Genomic DNA, 27,043 nt, shown 5'->3' with positions numbered 1-27,043 from the left:
GTATTAAGTGCAAAACTGAGCAACTAACACCCGTGTATTATTATAAATACAAATTATTAAGTACAAGTACACACACACACACACACACACACAAAGTTCAAATGTCCAATTCATATTCATGAGGTTTTGTGGTAAGAAGGGTAAGGTTAAAGGTTGAAAATAAAAGATAGGAAAGCACAGGAGATATTCTTACAAAGGAAAATAGTCTAAATCAAAACTAATTGTGTGAATTGACAACACAGCACACACCAGTACACTATAAATTCAATTAATTGATTAATGAATCCATCCACATTTGCATTAGGTTAGATGAATGTGTGTGAGTGTGAGTGTGAGTGTGCATGAGTACGTGCGTGTATGCGTGTGTGTGTGCGCGGGCGTGTGTGTGTGTGTGGGCGTGGGCGAGGGCATGGGTATGTGTCCGTGTGCCTGTGCATGTCCGTGTGCATGTGTGTGTGTGGGAATGCCTGTGCGCACGTGCATGTGTGTATCAGGAGGTCTAGAGTACTGTATACTGTGAGTGAGTGAGTGCTGTACATCCAGGCTGGTTCATTACTAAACTCCTCATGTGATGTGATTGTGTATAACATAGGGGTCATTCACAGCACATACAGATCTCTGTACCCTTCCTTCTGACTCAGCTTTCCTGAAGGAGGAAGTGAAGCTCGGTGACAGACGGACACTCCTTTTCAATCTCGTTCCTGTCAGACTACTCCGGTACATGGGGATCTTTGGGTAAAATATTAAGGAATAGACAAGTTGGAATTATTAATGATTGAGGGAAAAAACATATTGAAGAGACTCATTAGTAGTGGAAGTAAAGATTGTCAACCTGCCAAAACCAAAGGGAAGCTTTTACTTGGATTTGGAAAATGGCTTCGAAGCTAGAAGAGGATTTCTCCTGTCCTGTGTGCACTGATGTCTTTAAGGATCCTGTCATCCTGACCTGTGCTCACAGCTTCTGTAAAGCCTGTCTGCAGCAGTTCTGGGGAACCAAAGGATCCAGAGAATGTCCAGTCTGCAGGAGGAAGTCATCAAAGAACACCCCCCTCCCAAATCTGGCTTTAAGGAACCTGTGTGAGACCTTCGTACATGAGAGACATCCTACACACATGCTCTGCAAAGAACACATTAGGAAACTCGAACTCCTCTGTCTAGATGATCAACAGCTTGTGTGCCTGGTGTGTCGAGACTCAAAATTACACAAAAACCACAGCTTCAGTCCTACTGGAGAAGCAGCATCTGAGATGAAGGTAAGGCTCTTTGGTCATCGACTATCAGCATAGCAGCACCTTCTTGCATGTCCTGCCCTCTCTGCAGTAGATGCCACTGTTGCCTATGACCTCCTTCACACAAACAGTGAACACTTTATGGTCAAGGCCTAAAGAAGACTTTTAACACTGTGAGGTTCCAGCTTGCTGCTCAGATGATGAGATGATTTAATCAGCTTTAATAATAATAATTTGTCTCAGCCATATTCAAAGGATTGTAAAAAATATTTTTACAGTATACTTACACATATGTGCACACGCACACACACATACACTCAGCTCTGTGGTACATGATTGGTTGTTAATGATAATGGAGTTAGTATGCAGGAGACACACACACACACACACACACACACACACACACACACACACACACACACACACACACACACACACACAGGTCTATGGTTAATGATTGGTCTTTGTATGATAATGGGGTTAGTATGCACGCCACACTAAAGTGATCCATTCATTTAGGAGGAGCTGAAGGTCAAACTGCAGCCTCTACAGAAGAAGCTGAAGACCTTTGAGGAAGATAAGCTCACCTGTGATAAAACAACTCAATACATTAAGGTTAGTGTGATTACTGTGATGTCCCTCACTTTTACTGTAACGAACATGATGGTGGAGTTTCCCTAATAGTTGAAGAATGACTGGAAATGCTTGACAACATGTCTAAACATTTTGACAGTCTAAACAACAACATAAGGAATTACGGTCTCGTTGTCATTTTGCCTTTAAAGCTCCGCAGGTTTGTGTCCTAGAGACATAAAAATACCATCCCCAGAAACCTTGAATCTTCTTATTTTCAAACATTTATAGTTCAAATTAGCACTTTTGTAAGGAGAAAATAACTAAAAGCTTGCACACATTTCAGTCTCTGAGTGAGGTTTCAGCAGGCCCGGTCCGGCGCTATTCTGGGCCCGGGTGCAACATCGCACAGCCAGACCACCCCCCCCCCCCCCCCCCCCCCCACCGCAAAAAAAAAAAAACCTGGTCTAAATCCGATCAATTAAACAACATCAACACAACTAAACTGGAAGCATGCAGCCGCAGCGGACTGTCTTGATTCCCCATTGCCCTACCTTAAAACTGTATGCGTCGTGTCTTGGCCGCAGCAAATCTTGCGATTATGTCACTGTAATCCACTTGTCTTGCCGTGCGGTTTTCGATGGACAACACAGCCAACGCAGACAGTCTAGTGGATGCGCCAACATCTGTCTCAGGGCCCGTATCCTCTGCCATTTGTCTACTAGGCCTACTCAGCCAAGATGTATAAATTCGCATTTTCTGTACCTTTTTTGTACCTTCGCTCCTCCGTTTACTTTCCTTTCTCTTTAGCGAACCGGATTTGTGTCCCGACATTTTAGCCTACTAAAGGCGGCTGCTTGCTTCAGGTTGGGGTTAATTGTTGCGCAAAAACTCAGTGCAGTTCATGCTCCCAAAGGTTGCGCGTGTTGTCATTTGCTTGGCAGATAGAAAGCTGTTTCCCTAACAGAAAGTCTGAAGCTTGAAGTTCTTTTCAAACCTTTGCTTGGGTAGCACTGTTAAACCAAGCAGACATGCAGACTACATTTTAGTAATCTCATCACGTAACATTCGTTTTCTAAAAACAATCACATAGTATTGCATGTTTTACTGTGGTAGAAAATACGTTAGCTTAATGCAAACGTATATGGGAAATCCTATAGACACCGTGCTAGGTATTAGCATCAATTAATTCACGTTAATGTTTTTGTATGAGCCTGACATTTGCTCTGCAGATAGATAACAGCTTCCCTAACAGAAAGTCTGAAGCTTGAAGTTCTTTTCAAACCTTTACTTGGGAAGCACTTCTTAAACTGAGTAGACATGCAGAATATTTTAGTAACCTCATCTCGTAACATTCGTTGATAGAATGCAGGCTGCGAGGCTCGCGTCTAACTAACCAGCCTGCGTCGCGATTTTCACCCGGGGGGAGGGGGGTGTGATACATGTGTTTTGATACATTTAAAAAAAAAAAAATCGCTAACAGCCAATAGGGAGATTGCGTTGCACAGGCCACAGGGTCAACTTGTGCTGTTAGAGACACACTCGGTATATCAGAAAGGATCAAAGAGAACGGGCCCCCCTCTACACGGGCCCGGGTGCAATTGCTCCCGTTGCTACCCCTTCAGAACCGGGCCTGGGTTTCAGCTCCTAATGACCCGCCCATTAACAAATGATAAGGGTATGGTAATCTGGCGATCGTCATGATGTAACAAGAAAACATGTGGGGGGTAGATAGCCACAAAGACATTCCAGAACCATTACGTAACGGCCATTTTCTTTGATAGATGGGCCATGAGCAATCCCAGGTGTGTTTACATAGCCTGACGTTGTCATACTCATAATTCTAGTCAGGATATGAGTTTGATACTGTTCCATTGGGCTGTGATTATGGGGCGTGTTTCAATCGAACCAGGGAAAAAAAATGCCTATTCGCTCAATTGGATAGACATACAACCAATCAGAGCAACGTAGTATGTGACCAGGGCCAGCTGATCAATTCAACTTTTACCGAATTCCGTAGGAAGGAAGGCAAAAACATATTTTTCGGTCGACAAAAGCCTTGATCGCATTTCTCTGTTCCTCTTTCAAAATGAATACGCTGTCTTCTAAAATAAACTTGATGGCAGAAAACTCAACTCTCCAGCGGCAGCCATGTTTGTTGAAAACGTATTCAAACCAAGCGCTCTTTGGTGACGAGGTTGATGGCGTTACTGCTGATCATCTGTCCATCATTGTATACAGCCCGCCCTGACAATTTGATTTGTCCGAACATTTTCTGTTCCAACGGAGCAATGCCAGACCGAACTTCCCGTCCTCAAATGTTGTGGGCGGGACTAAGTTCGGCTGGTTCCCAGGCTAGTGTTTACACCTTACTCATCAATATTCATTGTGTAGGGACACTAGTTTTGGAGAAGAAAAGGTTACTCTAAAGACGCTTATATTCAGCAGTGAAACCACACACACTTTCTGGATGCTAAAATCGTCTATGTATAGCAAACACCTTTGTTTACAAGGTTTAGAGTTCCAAAGTCTTGGTCAGAAATCTTTACAATGTGTTTTGTAACAAGTCTGGGAACCTCTTTACAGTAAGTAGGTATTTGTAAGGGTATGTTTACGTTTGATTTAAATATATATATATATTAGTGCTGTCAAATGATTGAAATATATTATCGCGATTAGTCGCATTTATGTCATAGTTAACTGTCTAAGGTCTATATCCCTCGTACGGGATATTTTTATTTTTTTGTCAAAAAAAATGTAAAGCTCCGCGAGTTTTCGTCTTAGAGACATAAAAAGAACAACCACGGAAACATTGAACCCTTTTCTTTTATAATATATACAGTTCAAAATTTTAAAATAAATAAGCACTTTGTCAGGGGAATAGAACTGATGTGTTGCACTTTCTAGTATCTGAGTGGGGTTTCTGCTGCTAAGGACCCACCCATTAGCAAATGACAGCTATTCATATGATAAGGAGATGGTGATTCAGTGATCTCCATTGGGTCATGATGTGGCAAGATTCACTCCGGGGGGTTTGGGCCACAAAGACATTCTAGGGCCATTAGGATATGGCCTTTGTCTTTGCGAGAGGTGTCACAGGTTTGTTCACACCAACTCATCAATATGCATTTGTAGGGGCACAGATTTAGGAATGGTACAGGACACTCTGAAATTATAAATATGTGGTAGTGAAACAAGACATACTTTCTGAATGCTAAACTAACATGTGTTTAGCCAACACCTATGTTTACAAGGCTCAGAAATAAAAAGTCTTGTGAATAAACCTTTACAATGTGTTTATGTACAAAGTCTGAGCACCTCTGAAACAAGGATTTTCCAAGGGTATGTTTACATTTGATTTAAATTAAACTTTTTTTTACTACATTCCTTTTACTTACATGATATTATTGCTGAGGTCGTCTAGAATAGAATCATATATTCCATTTGTGCATCAATGTTTTAAGTTAAGCAAAATGTACAAAAACATCAAGGCATGTCAGACAACTTAGAAAAGTCTAAAAGGCCTTGGACCTTAGAGTGTTAACTCAAAATGAATCGCGATTAATCGCAATTTTTTATCTATTCTTAATGTCCCTTCTTTTTTTTATGCTCTTATCAACATGGAAAATTGGATTGGCTCTTATTGAAAAACAACATTGCCAAACAGGGCGGTGCAAAATAAAATTATAAAGTGCAGATTTCAGGTAAACAAGGACTCTATAGTGCTGTTAAACCATGGCTTAATATTTTATTCTTTTCAAGTTTGCTGGCAACATAGCAGTCAGGCCTCTTATATCAGGAACAATGAACCGTAACAGTTAAGTTACCAATAAAAGTTAAGCCTACTACTTCTTTGCTTTCAGCCAGCTGCCTGTTGACATTTTCAGACAACAGTGAAGCTTGCTTCTTTTGCACAAATGAGCTTCTAAAAGCTTTTTATCATTCATTTCGCCGTATCGCGCTCACCATTCACTCCAACAGTAACGTTAGCCTACTACGTAGTTTGCGAGGCCAAAAAGTGTGTTAATCTATAAAAAAAAAATTACGCCGTTAAAATGGGTTTGCATTAACGTTAATAACGCATTTAACTGACAGCACTTATATATTTTTATATTACTACATTCCTTTTACTCTCATGTTATTATTGCTGAGGTCTTCTAGAATATAATCCTTTAAACCACTTTTGCATCAATGTTTTAAGTTAGGTGAAATATACAAAAACTTCAAGGCATTTCAGACTACCTAAAAGAGTATGACAGGCCTTGGTCTAAGTTCAATTACATGCTTTCATTATGTTGCTTGTATCTATTATTGACCAATGAAGCGTTAAAATTGTGAAACACCCTGTCCTTGTGTGGTGATGATACAATTGTACTCAGACTCAGGCCAAGCACACAGAGAAGCAGATCAAAAAGGAGTTTGAGGAGCTTCACCAGTTTATACGAGATGAAGAGGCAGCCAGGATAGCTGCACTGAGGGAGGAAGAGGAGCAGAAGAGTCAGATGATGAAAGAGACTATTGAGAAGATGAGCAGAGAGAACTCTTCTCTTTCAGACACAATCAGAGCCATAGAAGAGAAGATGAAGGCTAATGATATTCTCTTCCTGCAGGTAGGTTCACTCTGTGTGTGTCTCAATCACCCTGACCACTATTTGTACTGACTAGCTATAAATGGACTGCATTTATATACTGCTTTGCTACTGAGCACTCAAAGCGCTTTACAGATAAATGCCTCAGACATCTACCCATTCACACACTGATGGCAAAGGCTCATCTACCTTCTATCGCCATGAAAATTGTGATTATGAAAAGTACTGGACATGGTGTGTGTGTATGCTAGCATTTGTCTGTGTGTGAGTAAATCATATACACTATATGCAGCATGCAAATATGCCTGTTGTGTTGTGTTTTTATGTGTCTCTGTGTGAGTGAGCCTGTGTACGCATGTATGTGTGTGTGTGTGTGTGTGTGTGTGTGTGTGTGTGTGTGTGTGTGTGTGTGTGTGTGTGTGTGTGTGTGTGAGTGTGTCTGTGTCTGTGTCTGTGTTTGTGTGTGACTGGTTTGTCCGAGACCAACTTGCCCAAAGTATGTACTTCTGTCAGTGTGTAAACATTGACCTGCTGATATGTGGAGTTTTCAGAATCCACTTATGTCCATTTTAATTTCTGCTTGCGTGTTGTAATGTAGTTTGGTCCTGAAGATTGTTCAACACTCCTTTTGCACTTAGTCTAATGTTTTTAGATGAGTTTTAGTGTCAAAACTGACTATGTTTCATGTTTCAACCCTCTGTTACCAGAACTACAAGAGCACAGTGGAAAGGTGAGTGATCTGCCTCCTGTCTCTCTCTTCTCTGTGGTTCTGAACTCAAACCCACAGCAGCACTGACTCCTGAATGTTATTCCAGAGCCCAGTGCACACTGCAGGATCCAGAGAGGGTTTCAGGAGCTCTGATCAATGTGGCAAAACACCTGGGCAACCTGAAGTTCAGAGTCTGGGAGAAGATGCAGGAGATTGTTCAATACAGTGAGTATAGTTAGCATTTCTGTCTTTCTATCTCTCTCTCTCTCACACACACGCACGCACACACACACACACACACACACACACACACACACACACACACACACACACACACACACACACACACACACACACACACACACACACACACACACACACATACACACAAACACACACACACACACACACAAAATACACCATGTGCCTGACAAAGACAGATTATTTTGATAGTTCAATGGATAAAAATACATAAACAGATAATGTCCTCTAGGTTATATATGTGTGTATCTTTTTTTGTGCTTTTTCCACCTAAACCATTTGTGTTTCTCACTCTGCAGCTCCTGTGACTCTGGATCCCAAAACTGCACACCCACAACTCATTCTGTCTGAGGATCTGACCAGTGTGAGACTCAGTGATGAGAGACATCAGCTTCCTGATAACCCAGAGAGATTTGATACCTGTGTCTGTGTCCTGGGCTCTGAGGGCTTTAACTCAGGGACACACTGCTGGGATGTGGGGGTTGGAGAGAACACATGGTGGGATGTGGGTGTGATGACAGAGTCTCTCCAGAGGAAGGGAAACTTTCGCAAAATGAGTGGACGGTGGTTTGTGTGGTATGAAGATGGCAAGTATAAAGCACGTTCTCCACCACAGCCCTCCACTCTCCTCACAGTGCAGCAGAAAATCCAGAGGATCAGAGTGCAGCTAGACTGGGAAAGAGGAGAGCTGTCATTCTCTGACCCTGATAATAACACACATCTCCACACTTTCACACACACTTTCACTGAGAGAGTGTTTCCATACTTAAATGGCAGTAAGATCTCTCCCTTGAAGATCTTACCGGTGAAGGCCTCAGTAGAGCAGTTCAGATAGAGGTGATGTAATTTCCCTTTGTCAGGTTAATGATGACTCGCTGTTAATATGTTCCCATTCGTTATTAATTCTGAATGACTTGGTTGTATGGTTAGTTGTCTTAAGAATATCCAGAGGTGTCACATGATCTGAAGCTAATATTCCAAATTGAAGGACATAATATATCCTGGACAGAAATGTATTCAAAATGATATTCCTACACACGTTGATAATTACTTGCCTACAATCTGTTGAATAACTGAGGTCCATGAGACAGTGGAGCAGAACAGTTTGAGCGTCAGTCTGACTCCTAGGACTGTTTAAACAGAGACACTAATGACTTAAATCAAATAAAAGTTGCTTCAACTGGCTTGTCAATTGTATTACGTTTTTATATGATGTTTTCATTATTATTGTATTACCGTCACTATGGTTCTTACTGCTGAACCACTGAACCATGGCAAAAACATATGCAACACTATTCCTGGAAGAAACCCGTTATTAAAAAGTAAGAGGGGTGGAAAATGTAGGATATTTGATACAATTTAGAACATTAAAATAGTTTCTCTGGTGCCATTTATGATTTCCCCAATCGATGAATCCCATCTGAATCTACCAACATATGAACCTATAATCACAAAACATACATACAGCTTATACATTTCTCAAGCCAACTGAGTCTGTTCCTGTCCAGACCACCAGTTAGCTTTAAATCACATGAATTAATTAATCCATCCACATTTCTCATGCCTTGTGGTACATAAGTAAGGGTGTTTTTGTGTGAATGTGTGTGTGTGTGTGTGTGTGAGTGTGTGTGTGTGTGTGTGTGTGTTTGTGTGTGTGTGTGTGTGTGTGTGTGTGTGTGTGTGTGTGTGTGTGTGAATGTGTGTGCGCATGCATGTTTGTGTGTCTGTGTGTGTTTTTGTGTGTGTATCAGGAGGTCTAGACTCTAGAGTACTGTATACTGTGAGTGAGTGAGTGCTGTACCCCCAAGCTGGTTCATAACTAAACTCCTCATGTGACGTGATTGTGTGTAACATAGGGGTCATTCACAGCACAAACAGATCTCTGAGTGAACATTTATTATTCAGTAGGAAAGTCACGATGTGTGTGGATAGAAGAGAGAAACTGACATTAGGTTTGTTCATGCCTGGGAGTTGTAGTTCAGTCAGTCTTGGAGTCTGAGGCTGAACTGGCTCTTCCAGACCCCTCCCTCTAACTCACCTTTCCTGAATGAGGTAGTAAAGCTCTTTTCAACCTCTTATCTGTCCGACTACTCCGGTATATGGGAATTTGTGTGATATCAAAGAATACTTTGTGTTTGAGTAGCAAATTAGAGATATACATGTTTTGTTTTTCCTCCTTATCTTTTATACTTATTTATTATGAGTGTAGTCAGTAGCCAATCAGCAGGTTCGAAATACAGGTGAAAACCAAACAGGAAGTAGTCAGAGACTGGGCAACGTTGAGGACGTGAGGGCAACTGCCAGGCTGCAGAATTGGAAGACTGAACTATTGATTTAATACACAATATAGTTTTAAGTTAGCAACGCAAATAGATTGCCTTCAGGCCTTTGCAGTTCGAAGCCTTTAAGACTATAACGAGGAGCAGTGCACCGGGCAAGGAAAGAAGTTACAATCGCGTTGATTTGTGTTCGCTCTTCTGTGATCTTTCCCACGGCTGAGTTCGACAGTTCCCTGCCAACCAGAGACTGCTCCAACGCTCCAGCGACCGAGTGAAAACTAAAAGGAAGACGTGAGGTGGACTAACATGAGTTTGTGATATTTAAAAGCATGCTATAGTGAAGAGTAGGCTAACCATTGTTTTACCCGCAAATGCGACGGAGAGATAACTCCGCCCGGAATGCAACAGAAGAGTTTTGTTTGTTGATTTGTCACTTTGTTACATGCTAGGCAAAGACATTTTTTAACTAGCTTATTTGCTTTGACCATTTGCCCTTTTTCCTATGGACTGAGTCTGAACAAGATGTGAGTATTTTGCTCGGGGCTGAATCGTAGAACTCCTAAAGTAACTTCTAACCCTAATGGACAACCTAAGGGACACTTCCGCTTTGAACTGAGTATTTGCCTTATTGTTTGGAACATTTCTGTTTAAAACAACTATTGGGTGAGAGGACACTGGTCAGTGACATTAATTGTCTATTGGCTTTGGTGACTGCTGTTTGTTTGCTCTAAAGTTACATTGTTTAGAATCTGAATGTCATCATTTAAATGTCATTCAAGTCAATGTAAGGGTATCATAGCTTAGGCTAATGCATTGATCCCATATAAGTTATCTTCATTGAAACGGTGAATGAAAGGGGTTTAATTCCAATTTCTTTAGATTCATATGTTAAATCATATCTGAGCGCTCAGGTTTAGGAAACTTGGCCAACAATAGTGGAAACATGTTTGAATAACAACTGTGAAAGGTGAACCCATGGGTGATTTTGAGGTACCAAAATATTTCTATACATTTAGTATTTGTTTTATTTTCCAAATTGATTTAGTATAATAAAACACATTTTCAACTTTTAAACTATTGCTTATACTGTGAAGTTCTTGATCTTCTCTGAAGAAGAGGCGTCTCATCCTCTGCCCGTAGAGTATGGTAGTTAGGGGAAATACAGGGTAAGTTGCACACACAGACACTTATGCTTGTATTCCGTCCTAAAGGTCATCACCGTGACACGACCAAATCCTAAAGCCTAAACTATTATATTTGTTTCTTGAAGGCAGATTAGGCTTGAGACTAGTAGGCCTAGGGGTTAGGGACTCCGAGCCTTTGATATCCAGCCTTTCAGAGAAGAGTTATTTACCCCTACTACGCGGACGTAGGTCTTGTCCGCTACCTTTGTGTTTGTGTCTGTGTTCGTGTTTGTGATTCAAATCCTGGAGAGGTTGGAATTCTTGCTGATTGAGCAAAAATAATGACTCAGTAGATTTATGAAACCAGTGAAAGTGGAAGTAAAGAGTGTCAACCTGCCCAAACAAAGGAAAGCTTTTACTTGAAAAACATTTAGTCTTGGAAAATGGCCTCCAATCTAGAAGAGGATCTCTGCTGTCATGTGTGCTGTGATGTCTTCAAGGATCCTGTCATTTTGACCTGTGCTCACAGCTTCTGTAAAGCCTGTCTGCAGCAGTTCTGGGGAACCAAAGAATCCAGAGAATGTCCAGTCTGCAGGAGGACATTATCAAAGAATATCCCCCTTCCAAATCTGGCTTTAAGGAACCTGTGTGAGACCTTCGTACAGGAGAGAGATTATACACAAATGTTCTGCAAAGGGCACAAGAGGAAATTTGAGCTCCTCTGTCTAGATGATCAACAACTTGTGTGCCTGGTGTGTCGAGACTCAAAATTACACAAAAACCACAGCTTCAGTCCTACTGGAGAAGCAGCATCTGAGATGAAGGTAAGGCTCTTTGGTCATCGACTATCAGCATAGCAGCACCTTCTTGCATGTCCTCCCCTCTCTGCAGTAGAGGCCACTGTTCCCTATGACCTCCTTCACACAAACAGTTTTCACTTTATTGTCAAGCTCCAAAGAATATTCTCAATACTGTGAGGTTCCAGCTTGCTGCCAGATAATGAGATGATTTAATCATCTTTAATAATAAAAGTGTGTCTCAGCCATATTTACAGGATTGCATACAACAAATGTATAGTATGATTACACATATGTGTGCACACAAACACACTCTCAGGTCTGTGGATAATGATTAGTTGTTGTATGATAATGGTGTTAGCATGCATGCACACTAAAGTGATCCATTCATTTAGGAGGAGCTGAAGGTCAAACTGCAGCCTCTACAGGAGAAGCTGAAGACCTTTGAGAGAGCTAAGCTTGTCTGTGATAAAACAGCTCAATACATTAAGGTAAGTGTGAGTTACTGTGATGTCCAACACTACTACTGTTATTAATATGATGGTGAAGTTTTTATTATAATTCATTTTTCAGAGATGAAATTAGTGTTTTTAGCCTAGTGCGCTACTTTGTACAAACTGTTTTAAGAAAATGAACTCACCGCAAGTTTCCAAATGCACATTTTTACTGCTACTTTTTCGAATTGAATTACATTCTTTTATTATGTTGCTTTTATCTATCATAACCAATGCAGCCTTGGAGGTGTGAAAACACACTATCCTTGTGTGATGTTGATATAATTCTACTCAGACTCAGACCCAGCACACAGAGAAGCAGATCAAGAAGGAGTTTGAGGAGCTTCACCAGTTTCTACGAGATGAAGAGGTGGCTAGGTTAGCTGCACTGAGGGAAGAAGAGAAGCAGAAGAGTCAGAAGATGAAGGAGAAGATTGAGAAGATGAGCAGAGAGATCTCATCCCTTTCAGACACAATCAGAGCCATAGAGGAGGAAATGGGAGCTGATGACATCACATTCCTGCTGGTGAGAAGTACCCACTGTCTGTTTAATGCAGGGTTCTCAAACTCCCGGCCCGTCAAGCGATTTCATCCGGCCCGCCGGCTCCTCAGAATGTTGCAAAAAGTTCGATTGATTTGAATGTGCTACCCCAATGTGTACTGCTGCCATTGGTGATGGGTTTTGTGCTTCTAAATCACATCCTTCATATCTTTCCGCAAGTAGTCCAGTCACTTAACGTAATGCAAACGTGTGAATGAATTTAGCAGGTAATGGGTTGCTACGCAACACCTGAAACTTTTTAAAGTTATATTTGCGTGAAGAACTATGCAAGAGTCACAAAATGGCATCAAAATCATTTAAAATAGGTCTTTTGGAAAAATGGCTTATATCGTTTTGACAAGAAACCAAATAATTACCAGGAAAATGTATAGTCCGGCAGTCATTATTGGAATATAAACCTAACTGTGTGTCCAAGGCAAACGTTTCAGTGCTTATACTGTGGCTCTGGACGAGTCTACTGACATAAATGATAATGCTCAGCTTGCGATTTATTTCCGCTGGTTAACAACCAGTTTGAAGTGACAGAGGACTTGTGTAAAATCCGCCACACCCCAAGTAAGGATATATTCACCATAACAAACACCTTTATCCAAAGAGCGTCTTGCATTGCTCAGAAATTGAAACTCAGATCAGGGACTTGTTATTTAATATCACTAACCATTGTGCCACTGATCACACATGGTACATTTCCCACACTCAAAAGTGTTATCAACAGTATTGTGGTAGGCGAGCCAACAGATCAAAAAAATATGCCCCCCCATTGACCAGACTGGACGCTCAACGGCCCCCGGGTAATTTGAGTTTGAGACCCCTGGTATAGTGAATCTTAACATCTGATTAATAGTTTTGTTGACAACATTTCTGGCTGTTAAGATACATTGTTGAGAACAGCAGGAAGTGTTCAATCATTTTGATAATATTTTGGTAATATTTCCCCTTTGCCATTTTACAGAACTACAAGAGCACAGTGGAGAGGTGAGTGATCTGTCTCCTGTCTCTCTCTTCTCTGTGGTTCTGAACCCAAACCCACAGCAGCACTGACTCCTGAATGTTATTCCAGAGCCCAGTGCACACTGCAGGATCCAGAGAGGGTTTCAGGAGCTCTGATCAATGTAGCAAAACACCTGGATAACCTGAAGTTCAGAGTCTGGGAGAAGATGCAGGAGAATGTCCAATACAGTAAGTGACACACACAGAGACAGAGACACAGAGACGGACACAGAGACACAGAGAGACAGACACAGAGAGACAGACACAGAGAGACAGACACAGAGAGACAGACACAGAGAGACAGACACAGAGAGACAGACACAGAGAGACAGACACAGAGAGACAGACACAGACACAGAGAGACAGACACAGAGAGACAGAGACACACAGACACAGACACAGAGAGACAGACACAGAGAGACAGACACACAGACACAGACAGAGAATCAATCGACGGATCAACGAGACATCAAACGATTTTACATGATAGATGCATATGGAGTGGAATGGAAGGCACATTTGACACACACTTTTCAAGACATTTAGAATTTAGATAACATCCCCATGTGTTTTGAAATTGATGCCGCAAAGACATCAAAAAGTAGAAGTAGAGAGAAGCTTCAAGATAAACATGGATAGATGGATCAATGGATGGATGGTCTCATTGCCATCCTGCCATTACACTTGGTCACACCACATCACTATTAATAATGAAAATAGAGACCAAAGAGATTGTTGGCAAAGAGATGAGGTAGATAGGGGCTTCATTAGACGGACAGACAAACAGACAGATCACCCCCTGTGAGTAAACTCCTGCTCAGCTATGATTCCTTCATACTGATGACTAAAGAGCATTTCACTGTTACTACTTCTCCTGCCTTTACACTTGGTAACACCACTATTAATAATGACCATCATTCACATCCTTATCACACATCACTCAGTGTTCAGCAAATTTGTGTGTGTTCTTTCTCTCTGCAGCTCCTGTGACTCTGGATCCCAACACTGCAGACCCACGTCTCCTCCTGTCTGAGGATCTGACCAGTGTGACATACAGTACTGAGAGGCAGCAGCTTCCTGATAACCCAGAGAGATTTGATAAGTATGCCAGTGTCCTGGGCTCTGAAGGCTTTAACTCAGGGACACACTGCTGGGATGTGGAGGTCGGAGAGATTCCATTGTGGAATGTGGGTGTGATGACAGAGTCTCATCAGAGGAAGGGAAACTTTACTACCTTGAGTGGACTGTGGTATGTGTGTTATAATAATGGTAGATATAGAGCACGTTCTACCCCACAGCCCTACACTCTCCTCACAGGGAAGCAGAAACTCCAGAGGATCAGAGTGCAGCTGGACTGGGACAGAGGAGAGCTGTCATTCTCTGACCCTGATAATAACACACAGCTACACACTCTCACACACACTTTTACTGAGCTAGTGTTTCCATACTTTGCTATTGGCTGTAAACTCTATCCTCTGAGGATCTTACCAGTGAGATCATCAGTGAAAGTACAGCTGCATAGCAATATATGATGTCACTTCCTTTGCCAGGTTAATAATAACTTGTTCTGGTTGTTAAAAATGTCCTCAAGTTACCAAAGATAATTTTCAGGATGAAATAATATAATATATAATAAGTCCCTCTTTTCGGTTTGAGGAAGCAACTTTGGATAAATCGCCATAGCAATATTAGCGATATAAGTTTGATTGGCGCTTCATAGGAAGGGAGTTCTTCGGGATCGCAATATCTATTATTCCATCATGATGAGTTCTTGTATGAGCGCTACCGATTCAGCCGTCAAGGAATCATTTATTTACAATACAATATCGAGAGATTTATTGCAAACACCACACGCAATAGCCTAGCCGTTTTTAGCAAGTGGTACATTTTTGTAGTGTTGGCGAACAAAGCACTCATAATTATATATGCAGTGTTATTAGTACACCATAGCATATCATTATTGTAGAAAATTGTTAAGGTTGACTGATGATAAGAATAGAGAGAAATACACAGAATTTATTTTCACTGCTTCAATTTATTGCGATTCTTATTAAAACATTTACATTTAGTCATTTAACAGATGCTTTTATTCAAAGCGACTTACAAGGAAATGTAAAACTACACTTGGTAAGGAGGTGAGGGGAATCGAACTAGCAACCTTGTGATATCTCAGTGACTCTTCTACCCACAGAACACACTAATGTACAGATATCCCTCCATACACAGCTTCTTGTCTTGCTCTTATGGAGGTGTTGGATTTTGCGATGATTATAGTCTTGTATTCTTCATGAGCTTTCATGATCATCTCCTGCTTGCCAGAGGAGAGAAAAGAGGCTCTTTCTTTGAGTTTAGTGGCCAGGGTACCATCAGAAAATCATGATTTTGGTGATCGACGCTTCCCCCTTTTGACGTAGGACGGGCACGCGCATTTGCCCTGATACGTTTAGTTTGGTTCTAATTAACAACATGGTTTGGCCACGGATCAACCAGGGACGAACAGATATATCCTGTCCTGAATCATCTTGGTAATTTAAACTGGCTAATGGGACAATTGATCAATTTACCAGTTAGAGCCTCAGTGAAAATACAGCTGCATAGCAAGAGATGATGTCACTTCCTTTTGCCAGGTTAATAATGAGTTGTTCCTGGTGTTAAAATGTCCTCAAGCATTATGATTTCTGAATGACCTGTTCTGTGGCTTCTGCCATAACTAATTAAACTGTATGGGTTGTGTTGAGTGTACAGTTTAATTCATCATGATTTTCTAAAGAGAATAATCCTGATATTTCTTTTCTAAACACCAAACGAAGTTGGTGAATTTTACCATAGTTTACTAACAACAAACGTTGATGAGAAAAAAACGAATAAAAGCAATTAATTTGAATGGGCTTGTCAATTGTATGATTCATTCCTTTTTTTCTTGAATGATGCGCCTTGAGACAATTTTATAGTTTTTTTGTTGCTATATAAATAAAAATGAAGTGAATTGCATAGGCCAATATTGTCTTTTCATGTTTTATGTCATCTACTTAGAGCTGAGGCTAATACGAGCACTGATTCTGAGACGTACATTCCTCTGTTAAAGAATCATTATGCAACAATTGTACTTCAGGATTAGGGTTAGGATAAGCAGTAACAGCTTGAAAAGAATTTGGCCGCTAAAATGACTTTTAATATGAAGAATCACCACTGTGCCATTGCCATACCAGGGTCCATAGGCATATTACTGCTAAATGTAGGATTGCCTGAAGCCGCCGGGCGTTTTACTGTCTGCCGAACTAGTAAGTAGCTTATTTGCCATCTTGCTTTGTCTTGTTTGGCACTTGCCTGATGTTTGACTGTGTTAGGGCAGTTGTTGACTAAGTAGTTTGTCATAATGTCAGTCAGCACATTTCAAGAGATTTCGTTAGTTTTAGCCGCTAGCATATCGAGCTAGCAAAGTGATTAGCAATGGATCCGGAATGCTACTTTAAGCGATTTAATTTGTATAGATGTCTGTTTTTAGCATGGAGAAATTGCAAGAAAGGCTTTAGTCTGGGTATTTATCCAGCAAATCAGGTTTAGTGCTGAATGCTAACAGTGCCCCTACTGGCTGGTGCACAGTAGTGCCTGCAGGTATGACTGGAAATTATAAACCCACGCAGGACTGCTGAAAGACTGAAGAGACATGAAGCTATTTACTGAAAAGGATAAGGTTACTGGATTGTATGAATTTTTTATCTATATCCACAAATATGAACATATTCAAATTATGAGTAAATGTATGTATATCATTATTTATTTAAATTAATTTCAGTTTGCCGTAATTAAAAGATAAAACCTTTTGAGCTTCTTTTTAAAAGCACGTTCCTTGCTTGAATAGCTTGAATGGGAGATTCTACAACATGACTTTGTACAGTAGGCAGCTGCCGAAGCAGAGCACCCAGAAAGTTGTCACTGCATGTGCACATAGAAAATGAATATAATATACGTAACTACAAAAAGCTGTATTCACAAATGATTCACACATACATTACCTTGCATAAGTATTCACCCCCTTGGATGTTTTACCCTTTTATGGCTTTTATAAATCAGTCATGGTCAATATAAGTTGGCTTTTTGGACAAAAAAATTCACAAAATAGCTCTCTTTAATGTCAAAGTGAAAACATATTTCTACACAGTTATGTAAAAAGAATAAAAATATGTAATGAAAATAAGTATTCACCCCCTTTATATAGACTGACCTAATTCAACAGAGGTCCAGCCAATTGGTGCTAAAAGTCTCACAATTAGTGAAATGGGGATCAGTGTGCAGTGAATGTGTCTCAAGTGATTGTAGTATAACGACACCTGTGTCTGGAAGGTCCATTCACTTGTCAGTATTCAGTATTCAGTAATCAGTATTCCTGGCTACTGTTACACCATGAAGACCACAGATCACCCTAAGAAACTCAGAGAAAAGGTTATTGAAAAGTATAGGTCAGGGGAAGGATACAAAAAAATGTCCAAGGCACTTAACATCCCCTGAAATTCTGTTCAATCCATCATTAAGAAATGGAAGGAATATGGCACGTGTAAATCTGCCTAGATCAGGTCGTCCTTACAAACTAAGTGACCATGCAAGAAGGACACTAGTAAGAGAGGCCACCAAGACACCTATGACTACTCTGAAGAAGTTTCAAGCTTCAGCAGCTGGTATGGGAGAGACTCTGCATACCACCACTGTAGCCTTGGTTCTTCACCAATCAAAGCTTCATGGAAGAGAGCCACTGTTGAAAAAATGCTCCACTTTGGTCTCATCAAACCACAGAACCTTCTTCCACTTGACCATGGAGACTCCCGCATGCCTTTTGGCAAACTGTAGTTGATCCTTTTTTTCAACAGTGGCTCTACCGTGTAGAAATATGTTTTCACTTTGACATTAAAGAGAGCTATTTTGTGAATTTTTTTGTCCAAAAAGCCAACTTATATTGACTATGACTGATTTATAAAAGCAATAAAAGGGTAAAACATCCAAGGGGGTGAATACTTATGCAAGGCACTGTATTTATAAAATGTCCTTTTCATTTTACAGAGTGATAGTAAGTGTCTTAAACTTTAAAGTCCTTCACCAAAAACACTGGTCTTATGTGTCATTCATATTTTCTATTCTGCCGATATTATCTGAAGGTCTGTATTTGGGTCCCACAATTTATCTGGTCTCAAACTGGCCTTAAGTCTGTAGGTCCGGTCTTTAGTAGATCCTGAACCTGTAGGTCAAGACTTTAGTAGGTCTGGAGCCTGTCAGTCTGGTCTTCAGTAGGTCTGGAGCCTGTCAGTCTGGTCTTTAGTAGGTCTGGAGCCTGTCAGTCTGGGGCCGTATTCACAAAGAATCTTAGGGCTAAAAGTAGCTCATAAGTGGCGAATTTAGGAGAAACTCCTAAAAATAATGGGCGTGTCAGTCTTAAATTTAGGACTCCTATTTTTTTTTACTAAGAGCAATTCACAAAATATTTTATCCCTAAAAGTAGCACCTAAGTCTAGGACAGCTTAAAACTCCTCATGAGGACTCCTAAGTCACTAAGACCTATTCACAAAAAGTCTTAAAATGGCTGAAGCCAGACGTAACGTGTTGGAGACAATGAACGACTCTGAATTGTTGAGAAGATATCGTTTAAACCGTGAAGGCATCAACATTTTACTAGAATTAGTGCGGGATGCAATCACGTCTCCAACTATCCGAAACAACCCAATCAGTCCGGAAGTTAAATGTTTGATAACATTACAATTTTTGGCTACGGGGAAAATGCAACTTTGCAACGCAGACGACTTCAGAATATCGCAATCATCAGTAAGCCGATTCATTCATCAAACTATCACCGCACTCTGTAGACCACACATTGTACAACAGTTTATCCGGTTCCCTTTGGACAATCGCCTACTTCGAAGGATCAAGGTCAATTTCATGGCGTTTGCAGGAATGCCCGGTGTCGTGGGTGCCATCGATGGAACACACATTAAAATAATTGCTCCATCCAGAGATGAGGACGTCTTTGTAAACCGCAAAAAGGTACATTCAATTAATACACAGATAGTGTTTGATCCAAATTTCACAATCATGGATATTGTTGCGAAGTGGCCTGGATCTACTCACGATTTGCGCATTTTAATGGAGAGCGCGGTCTGCGCCAGCTTTTTGAGCGGCACCATGTACCTGCTTGATGCCACTTGTTGGGTGACAGTGGCCATCCATGCAAGACATGGCTTTTGACACCCTTCCTCAATCCACAACCGGGAGCACAGTTGAACTACAACATGCAAGTATACGCATGAGGCCTATTTTGGTGACACAATACCTGTAGCGGCGACGGCTCTTTTAAAGTCCACTCCGCAATCTCCATCCTACATTGTGACTGGAGCGCATACCACCGCTTCTCGCAGTCATCGACAGAGCGACACACGGCAGGGAATGAAGCATTTATGTTAAGACATATGTCCTCCCATGCCTCACGCATAGTTTGTAGGGTGCTTTAATTATTACTTCTTTGATTTCATGCAATTTCCGTGTTTTTTTCGGCAATTTCTCTTTCTCTTAACGTGCAAAGCGTCATTCTCGTTGGATGCACAAACTTGTCATCATGCGTGTGCATTCTGCTAAGTGCACTGTCCATAACTATTTAATATGACTTCATTTGAAGCCTAGGTTATTCTCTTATTTTCTGTTTATTTAGTGGGATCGTTAGGGGGATGTTAGGACTGAGTTTTTAATGAGAGAGCCTGTCAACAACCAATCACCGTCCTCACCCCTTCTAAACTCGTGCATGAGAAGCGACGTCATCCATAGCAACGGAGTTTTTATCTTAAGCTTAGGAGTTGGTATTATCCTTAGTATGAGTAGGTCTCAGTGCCGTTGTGAATCACTTTTAAGAAATTACTCCTACGTAAAAGGTTTTAGCGCGAGTTAGGAGCACTCCTAGTGGTAAGATAAAAGGCTTTGTGAATACGGCCCCTGGTCTTCAGTAGGTCTGGAGCCTGTCAGTCTGGTCTTTAGTAGGTCTGGAGCCTGTTAGTCTGGGGCCGTATTCACAAAGAATCTTAGGGCTAAAAGTAGCTCATAAGTGGCGAATTTAGGAGAAACTCCTAAAAATAATGGGCGTGTCAGTCTTAAATGTAGGACTCCTAATTTTTTTTTACTAAGAGCAATTCACAAAATATTTTATCCCTAAAAGTAGCACCTAAGTCTAGGACAGCTTAAAACTCCTCATGAGGACTCCTAAGTCACTAAGACCTATTCACAAAAAATCGTAAGATGGCTGCAGCCGACTTGGAATTGATAAAAGACATTGCTTAAACCGTGAAGGTATTGATATTGTCGTAGAATTAGCGCGGGATGCAATGACGCCTTTAAACAACGATGTGTCCCGAAGTGAAATGTTTGGAAACATAAAGATAGCCTATTTGGCTTCGTCTAAAACATCATTCAGCCGTTTAATTCATCAAACTATCAACGCCCTGTAGACCCCACATCTTCCAACAGTTGGATGTACCGATGACTTGTGCATTTCAACGGAGAGCGGTCTGACTCTGCAGCAGGTTTTTGAGAACTTACCAGCTGGATGCCGCTGGGGTGACAGTGGCTATTGGTCCTGGGACCAGTAGGCTTTCGCTTAGGCTATACGTTTCACGTTCGTTTCGCTTTGATCAATTAAGATTGGAGGGCTTAAAGGGCCGCATGTGCTGATATTTGAAGTGGTCAAGGGCTGGAAATATAATAGCCTTACAGTTTGATGGGTGCTTTAATTATTACTGCCTTGATTACATGCAATTGCCATATTTTATATTGATCGCTTTATATTTCTCTTAACGTGCAAAGTGTCATTCCCGTTGGATGCACAAACTTGTCATCATGCGTGTGCATTCTGCTAACTGCACTGACCATAACTATTTAATATGACTTAATTTGAAGCCTAGGTTATTCTCTTATTTTCAGTCGATATAGTGGGATTGTTAGAGAGACGTCACGAATGAGTTTTTAATGAGAGAGCCTGTCAACAACCAATCACCGTCCTCACCCCTTCTAAACTCGTGCATGAGAAGCGACGTCATCCATAGCAACGGAGTTTTTATCTTAAGCTTAGGAGTTGGTATTATCCTTAGTATGAGTAGGTCTCAGAGCCGTTGTGAATCACTTTTAAGAAATTACTCCTACGTAAAAGGTTTTAGCGCGAGTTAGGAGCACTGAGCTTCTTTTTAAAAGCACGTTCCTTGCTTGAATAGCTTGAATGGGAGATTCTACAACATGACTTTGTACAGTAGGCAGCTGCCGAAGCAGAGCACCCAGAAAGTTGTCACTGCATGTGCACATAGAAAATGAATATAATATACGTAACTACAAAAAGCTGTATTCACAAATGATTCACACATACAGTACCTTGCATAAGTATTCACCCCCTTGGATGTTTTACCCTTTTATGGCTTTTATAAATCAGTCATGGTCAATATAAGTTGGCTTTTTGGACAAAAAAATTCACAAAATAGCTCTCTTTAATGTCAAAGTGAAAACATATTTCTACACAGTTATGTAAAAAGAATAAAAATATGTAATGAAAATAAGTATTCACCCCCTTTATATAGACTGACCTAATTCAACAGAGGTCCAGCCAATTGGTGCTAAAAGTCTCACAATTAGTGAAATGGGGATCACGCCCGACTCACATTGCTGCGTTGATGCGTCAGGGTTAACGCATCCCCATTCACTTTGCATGGGGTGACATCATCCTTTGCCGAACTGAATTGTGGCTCCGTTTGGTTCGCGTGCGTTGCGTTTCATGCTTTGCTCGCGACAAGAGTTGAAGAAGGTTCAACTTTTCAACAGGCAATGCATGCATCAGCCAATCATATTGCCTTTCATGCATAACTGACAGCACAGGCACTAGCCAATCATATCCCGTATATGCTCACGTCTACAGAGCGGCAAACTCAAAAAAAAAAACATGGCTGCCAAACTCCGTAGATGGTCGTATTTGTACCTACAAGTTGGTTGTTTGACTTTTTTTTGGTTAGATTTTTTAAAAGTTACCGAGAAATAGACACTGTACAATGTAAAAACCCCTTTATTGTAACTGAGAAATACGTATCATAGGATTTGCGAGGTGTCTGAGCACACTGTCTAATGATGGGTTAGGGTTAGCATGCTACTACTCACAGGGTAAAAGCTTACTAGTGACGTGATTGGTTTGTTGACCTGTCAATCTCACTATAACGTCTCCGTTATCAACAGAACCCCATGCGCCAAACTCCTCCTCCACCGTCCGTTGCATCAACGCAACAATGTGAGTCGGGCGTCAGTGTGCAGTGAATGTGTCTCAAGTGATTGTAGTATAACGACACCTGTGTCTGGAAGGTCCATTCACTTGTCAGTATTCAGTAATCAGTATTCCTGGCTACTGTTACACCATGAAGACCACAGATCACCCTAAGAAACTCAGAGAAAAGGTTATTGAAAAGTATAGGTCAGGGGAAGGATACAAAAAAATGTCCAAGGCACTTAACATCCCCTGAAATTCTGTTCAATCCATCATTAAGAAATGGAAGGAATATGGCACGTGTAAATCTGCCTAGATCAGGTCGTCCTTACAAACTAAGTGACCATGCAAGAAGGACACTAGTAAGAGAGGCCACCAAGACACCTATGACTACTCTGAAGAAGTTTCAAGCTTCAGCAGCTGGTATGGGAGAGACTCTGCATACCACCACTGTAGCCTTGGTTCTTCACCAATCAAAGCTTCATGGAAGAGAGCCACTGTTGAAAAAATGCTCCACTTTGGTCTCATCAAACCACAGAACCTTCTTCCACTTGACCATGGAGACTCCCGCATGCCTTTTGGCAAACTGTAGTTGATCCTTTTTTTCAACAGTGGCTCTACCGTGTAGAAATATGTTTTCACTTTGACATTAAAGAGAGCTATTTTGTGAATTTTTTTGTCCAAAAAGCCAACTTATATTGACTATGACTGATTTATAAAAGCAATAAAAGGGTAAAACATCCAAGGGGGTGAATACTTATGCAAGGCACTGTATTTATAAAATGTCCTTTTCATTTTACAGAGTGATAGTAAGTGTCTTAAACTTTAAAGTCCTTCACCAAAAACACTGGTCTTATGTGTCATTCATATTTTCTATTCTGCCGATATTATCTGAAGGTCTGTATTTGGGTCCCACAATTTATCTGGTCTCAAACTGGCCTTAAGTCTGTAGGTCCGGTCTTTAGTAGATCCTGAACCTGTAGGTCAAGACTTTAGTAGGTCTGGAGCCTGTCAGTCTGGTCTTCAGTAGGTCTGGAGCCTGTCAGTCTGGTCTTTAGTAGGTCTGGAGCCTGTCAGTCTGGGGCCGTATTCACAAAGAATCTTAGGGCTAAAAGTAGCTCATAAGTGGCGAATTTAGGAGAAACTCCTAAAAATAATGGGCGTGTCAGTCTTAAATTTAGGACTCCTATTTTTTTTTACTAAGAGCAATTCACAAAATATTTTATCCCTAAAAGTAGCACCTAAGTCTAGGACAGCTTAAAACTCCTCATGAGGACTCCTAAGTCACTAAGACCTATTCACAAAAAGTCTTAAAATGGCTGAAGCCAGACGTAACGTGTTGGAGACAATGAACGACTCTGAATTGTTGAGAAGATATCGTTTAAACCGTGAAGGCATCAACATTTTACTAGAATTAGTGCGGGATGCAATCACGTCTCCAACTATCCGAAACAACCCAATCAGTCCGGAAGTTAAATGTTTGATAACATTACAATTTTTGGCTACGGGGAAAATGCAACTTTGCAACGCAGACGACTTCAGAATATCGCAATCATCAGTAAGCCGATTCATTCATCAAACTATCACCGCACTCTGTAGACCACACATTGTACAACAGTTTATCCGGTTCCCTTTGGACAATCGCCTACTTCGAAGGATCAAGGTCAATTTCATGGCGTTTGCAGGAATGCCCGGTGTCGTGGGTGCCATCGATGGAACACACATTAAAATAATTGCTCCATCCAGAGATGAGGACGTCTTTGTAAACCGCAAAAAGGTACATTCAATTAATACACAGATAGTGTTTGATCCAAATTTCACAATCATGGATATTGTTGCGAAGTGGCCTGGATCTACTCACGATTTGCGCATTTTAATGGAGAGCGCGGTCTGCGCCAGCTTTTTGAGCGGCACCATGTACCTGCTTGATGCCACTTGTTGGGTGACAGTGGCCATCCATGCAAGACATGGCTTTTGACACCCTTCCTCAATCCACAACCGGGAGCACAGTTGAACTACAACATGCAAGTATACGCATGAGGCCTATTTTGGTGACACAATACCTGTAGCGGCGACGGCTCTTTTAAAGTCCACTCCGCAATCTCCATCCTACATTGTGACTGGAGCGCATACCACCGCTTCTCGCAGTCATCGACAGAGCGACACACGGCAGGGAATGAAGCATTTATGTTAAGACATATGTCCTCCCATGCCTCACGCATAGTTTGTAGGGTGCTTTAATTATTACTTCTTTGATTTCATGCAATTTCCGTGTTTTTTTCGGCAATTTCTCTTTCTCTTAACGTGCAAAGCGTCATTCTCGTTGGATGCACAAACTTGTCATCATGCGTGTGCATTCTGCTAAGTGCACTGTCCATAACTATTTAATATGACTTCATTTGAAGCCTAGGTTATTCTCTTATTTTCTGTTTATTTAGTGGGATCGTTAGGGGGATGTTAGGACTGAGTTTTTAATGAGAGAGCCTGTCAACAACCAATCACCGTCCTCACCCCTTCTAAACTCGTGCATGAGAAGCGACGTCATCCATAGCAACGGAGTTTTTATCTTAAGCTTAGGAGTTGGTATTATCCTTAGTATGAGTAGGTCTCAGTGCCGTTGTGAATCACTTTTAAGAAATTACTCCTACGTAAAAGGTTTTAGCGCGAGTTAGGAGCACTCCTAGTGGTAAGATAAAAGGCTTTGTGAATACGGCCCCTGGTCTTCAGTAGGTCTGGAGCCTGTCAGTCTGGTCTTTAGTAGGTCTGGAGCCTGTTAGTCTGGGGCCGTATTCACAAAGAATCTTAGGGCTAAAAGTAGCTCATAAGTGGCGAATTTAGGAGAAACTCCTAAAAATAATGGGCGTGTCAGTCTTAAATGTAGGACTCCTAATTTTTTTTTACTAAGAGCAATTCACAAAATATTTTATCCCTAAAAGTAGCACCTAAGTCTAGGACAGCTTAAAACTCCTCATGAGGACTCCTAAGTCACTAAGACCTATTCACAAAAAATCGTAAGATGGCTGCAGCCGACTTGGAATTGATAAAAGACATTGCTTAAACCGTGAAGGTATTGATATTGTCGTAGAATTAGCGCGGGATGCAATGACGCCTTTAAACAACGATGTGTCCCGAAGTGAAATGTTTGGAAACATAAAGATAGCCTATTTGGCTTCGTCTAAAACATCATTCAGCCGTTTAATTCATCAAACTATCAACGCCCTGTAGACCCCACATCTTCCAACAGTTGGATGTACCGATGACTTGTGCATTTCAACGGAGAGCGGTCTGACTCTGCAGCAGGTTTTTGAGAACTTACCAGCTGGATGCCGCTGGGGTGACAGTGGCTATTGGTCCTGGGACCAGTAGGCTTTCGCTTAGGCTATACGTTTCACGTTCGTTTCGCTTTGATCAATTAAGATTGGAGGGCTTAAAGGGCCGCATGTGCTGATATTTGAAGTGGTCAAGGGCTGGAAATATAATAGCCTTACAGTTTGATGGGTGCTTTAATTATTACTGCCTTGATTACATGCAATTGCCATATTTTATATTGATCGCTTTATATTTCTCTTAACGTGCAAAGTGTCATTCCCGTTGGATGCACAAACTTGTCATCATGCGTGTGCATTCTGCTAACTGCACTGACCATAACTATTTAATATGACTTAATTTGAAGCCTAGGTTATTCTCTTATTTTCAGTCGATATAGTGGGATTGTTAGAGAGACGTCACGAATGAGTTTTTAATGAGAGAGCCTGTCAACAACCAATCACCGTCCTCACCCCTTCTAAACTCGTGCATGAGAAGCGACGTCATCCATAGCAACGGAGTTTTTATCTTAAGCTTAGGAGTTGGTATTATCCTTAGTATGAGTAGGTCTCAGAGCCGTTGTGAATCACTTTTAAGAAATTACTCCTACGTAAAAGGTTTTAGCGCGAGTTAGGAGCACTGAGCTTCTTTTTAAAAGCACGTTCCTTGCTTGAATAGCTTGAATGGGAGATTCTACAACATGACTTTGTACAGTAGGCAGCTGCCGAAGCAGAGCACCCAGAAAGTTGTCACTGCATGTGCACATAGAAAATGAATATAATATACGTAACTACAAAAAGCTGTATTCACAAATGATTCACACATACAGTACCTTGCATAAGTATTCACCCCCTTGGATGTTTTA

The 27,043-nt window shown here is 41.1% G+C and overlaps 1 protein-coding gene across 1 annotated transcript; it reads left to right on the top strand.

Annotated features, from left to right (window-relative positions):
• Nucleotides 1-872: 872 nt before the first annotated feature.
• On the top strand, nucleotides 873-15,139 carry LOC308366138 (E3 ubiquitin-protein ligase TRIM35-like; the record flags this gene model as incomplete). The annotated part of the gene is made up of 9 exons (XM_080839774.1): nucleotides 873-1,253; nucleotides 1,749-1,844; nucleotides 6,182-6,412; nucleotides 11,199-11,588; nucleotides 11,957-12,052; nucleotides 12,351-12,581; nucleotides 13,570-13,592; nucleotides 13,678-13,796; nucleotides 14,589-15,139. The coding sequence occupies 9 exons, from the start codon at nucleotides 873-875 to the stop codon at nucleotides 15,137-15,139; spliced, it is 2,118 nt and encodes a 705-aa protein (XP_080695900.1).
• Between the last annotated feature and the right edge of the window lie 11,904 nt (nucleotides 15,140-27,043).

Source organism: Sprattus sprattus, assembly GCF_963457725.1.
Source record: "Sprattus sprattus genome assembly, chromosome: 5".
In the NCBI taxonomy this organism is placed as follows: domain Eukaryota; kingdom Metazoa; phylum Chordata; class Actinopteri; order Clupeiformes; family Clupeidae; genus Sprattus; species Sprattus sprattus.
This window is presented reverse-complemented; position numbering and strand designations above follow the sequence as displayed.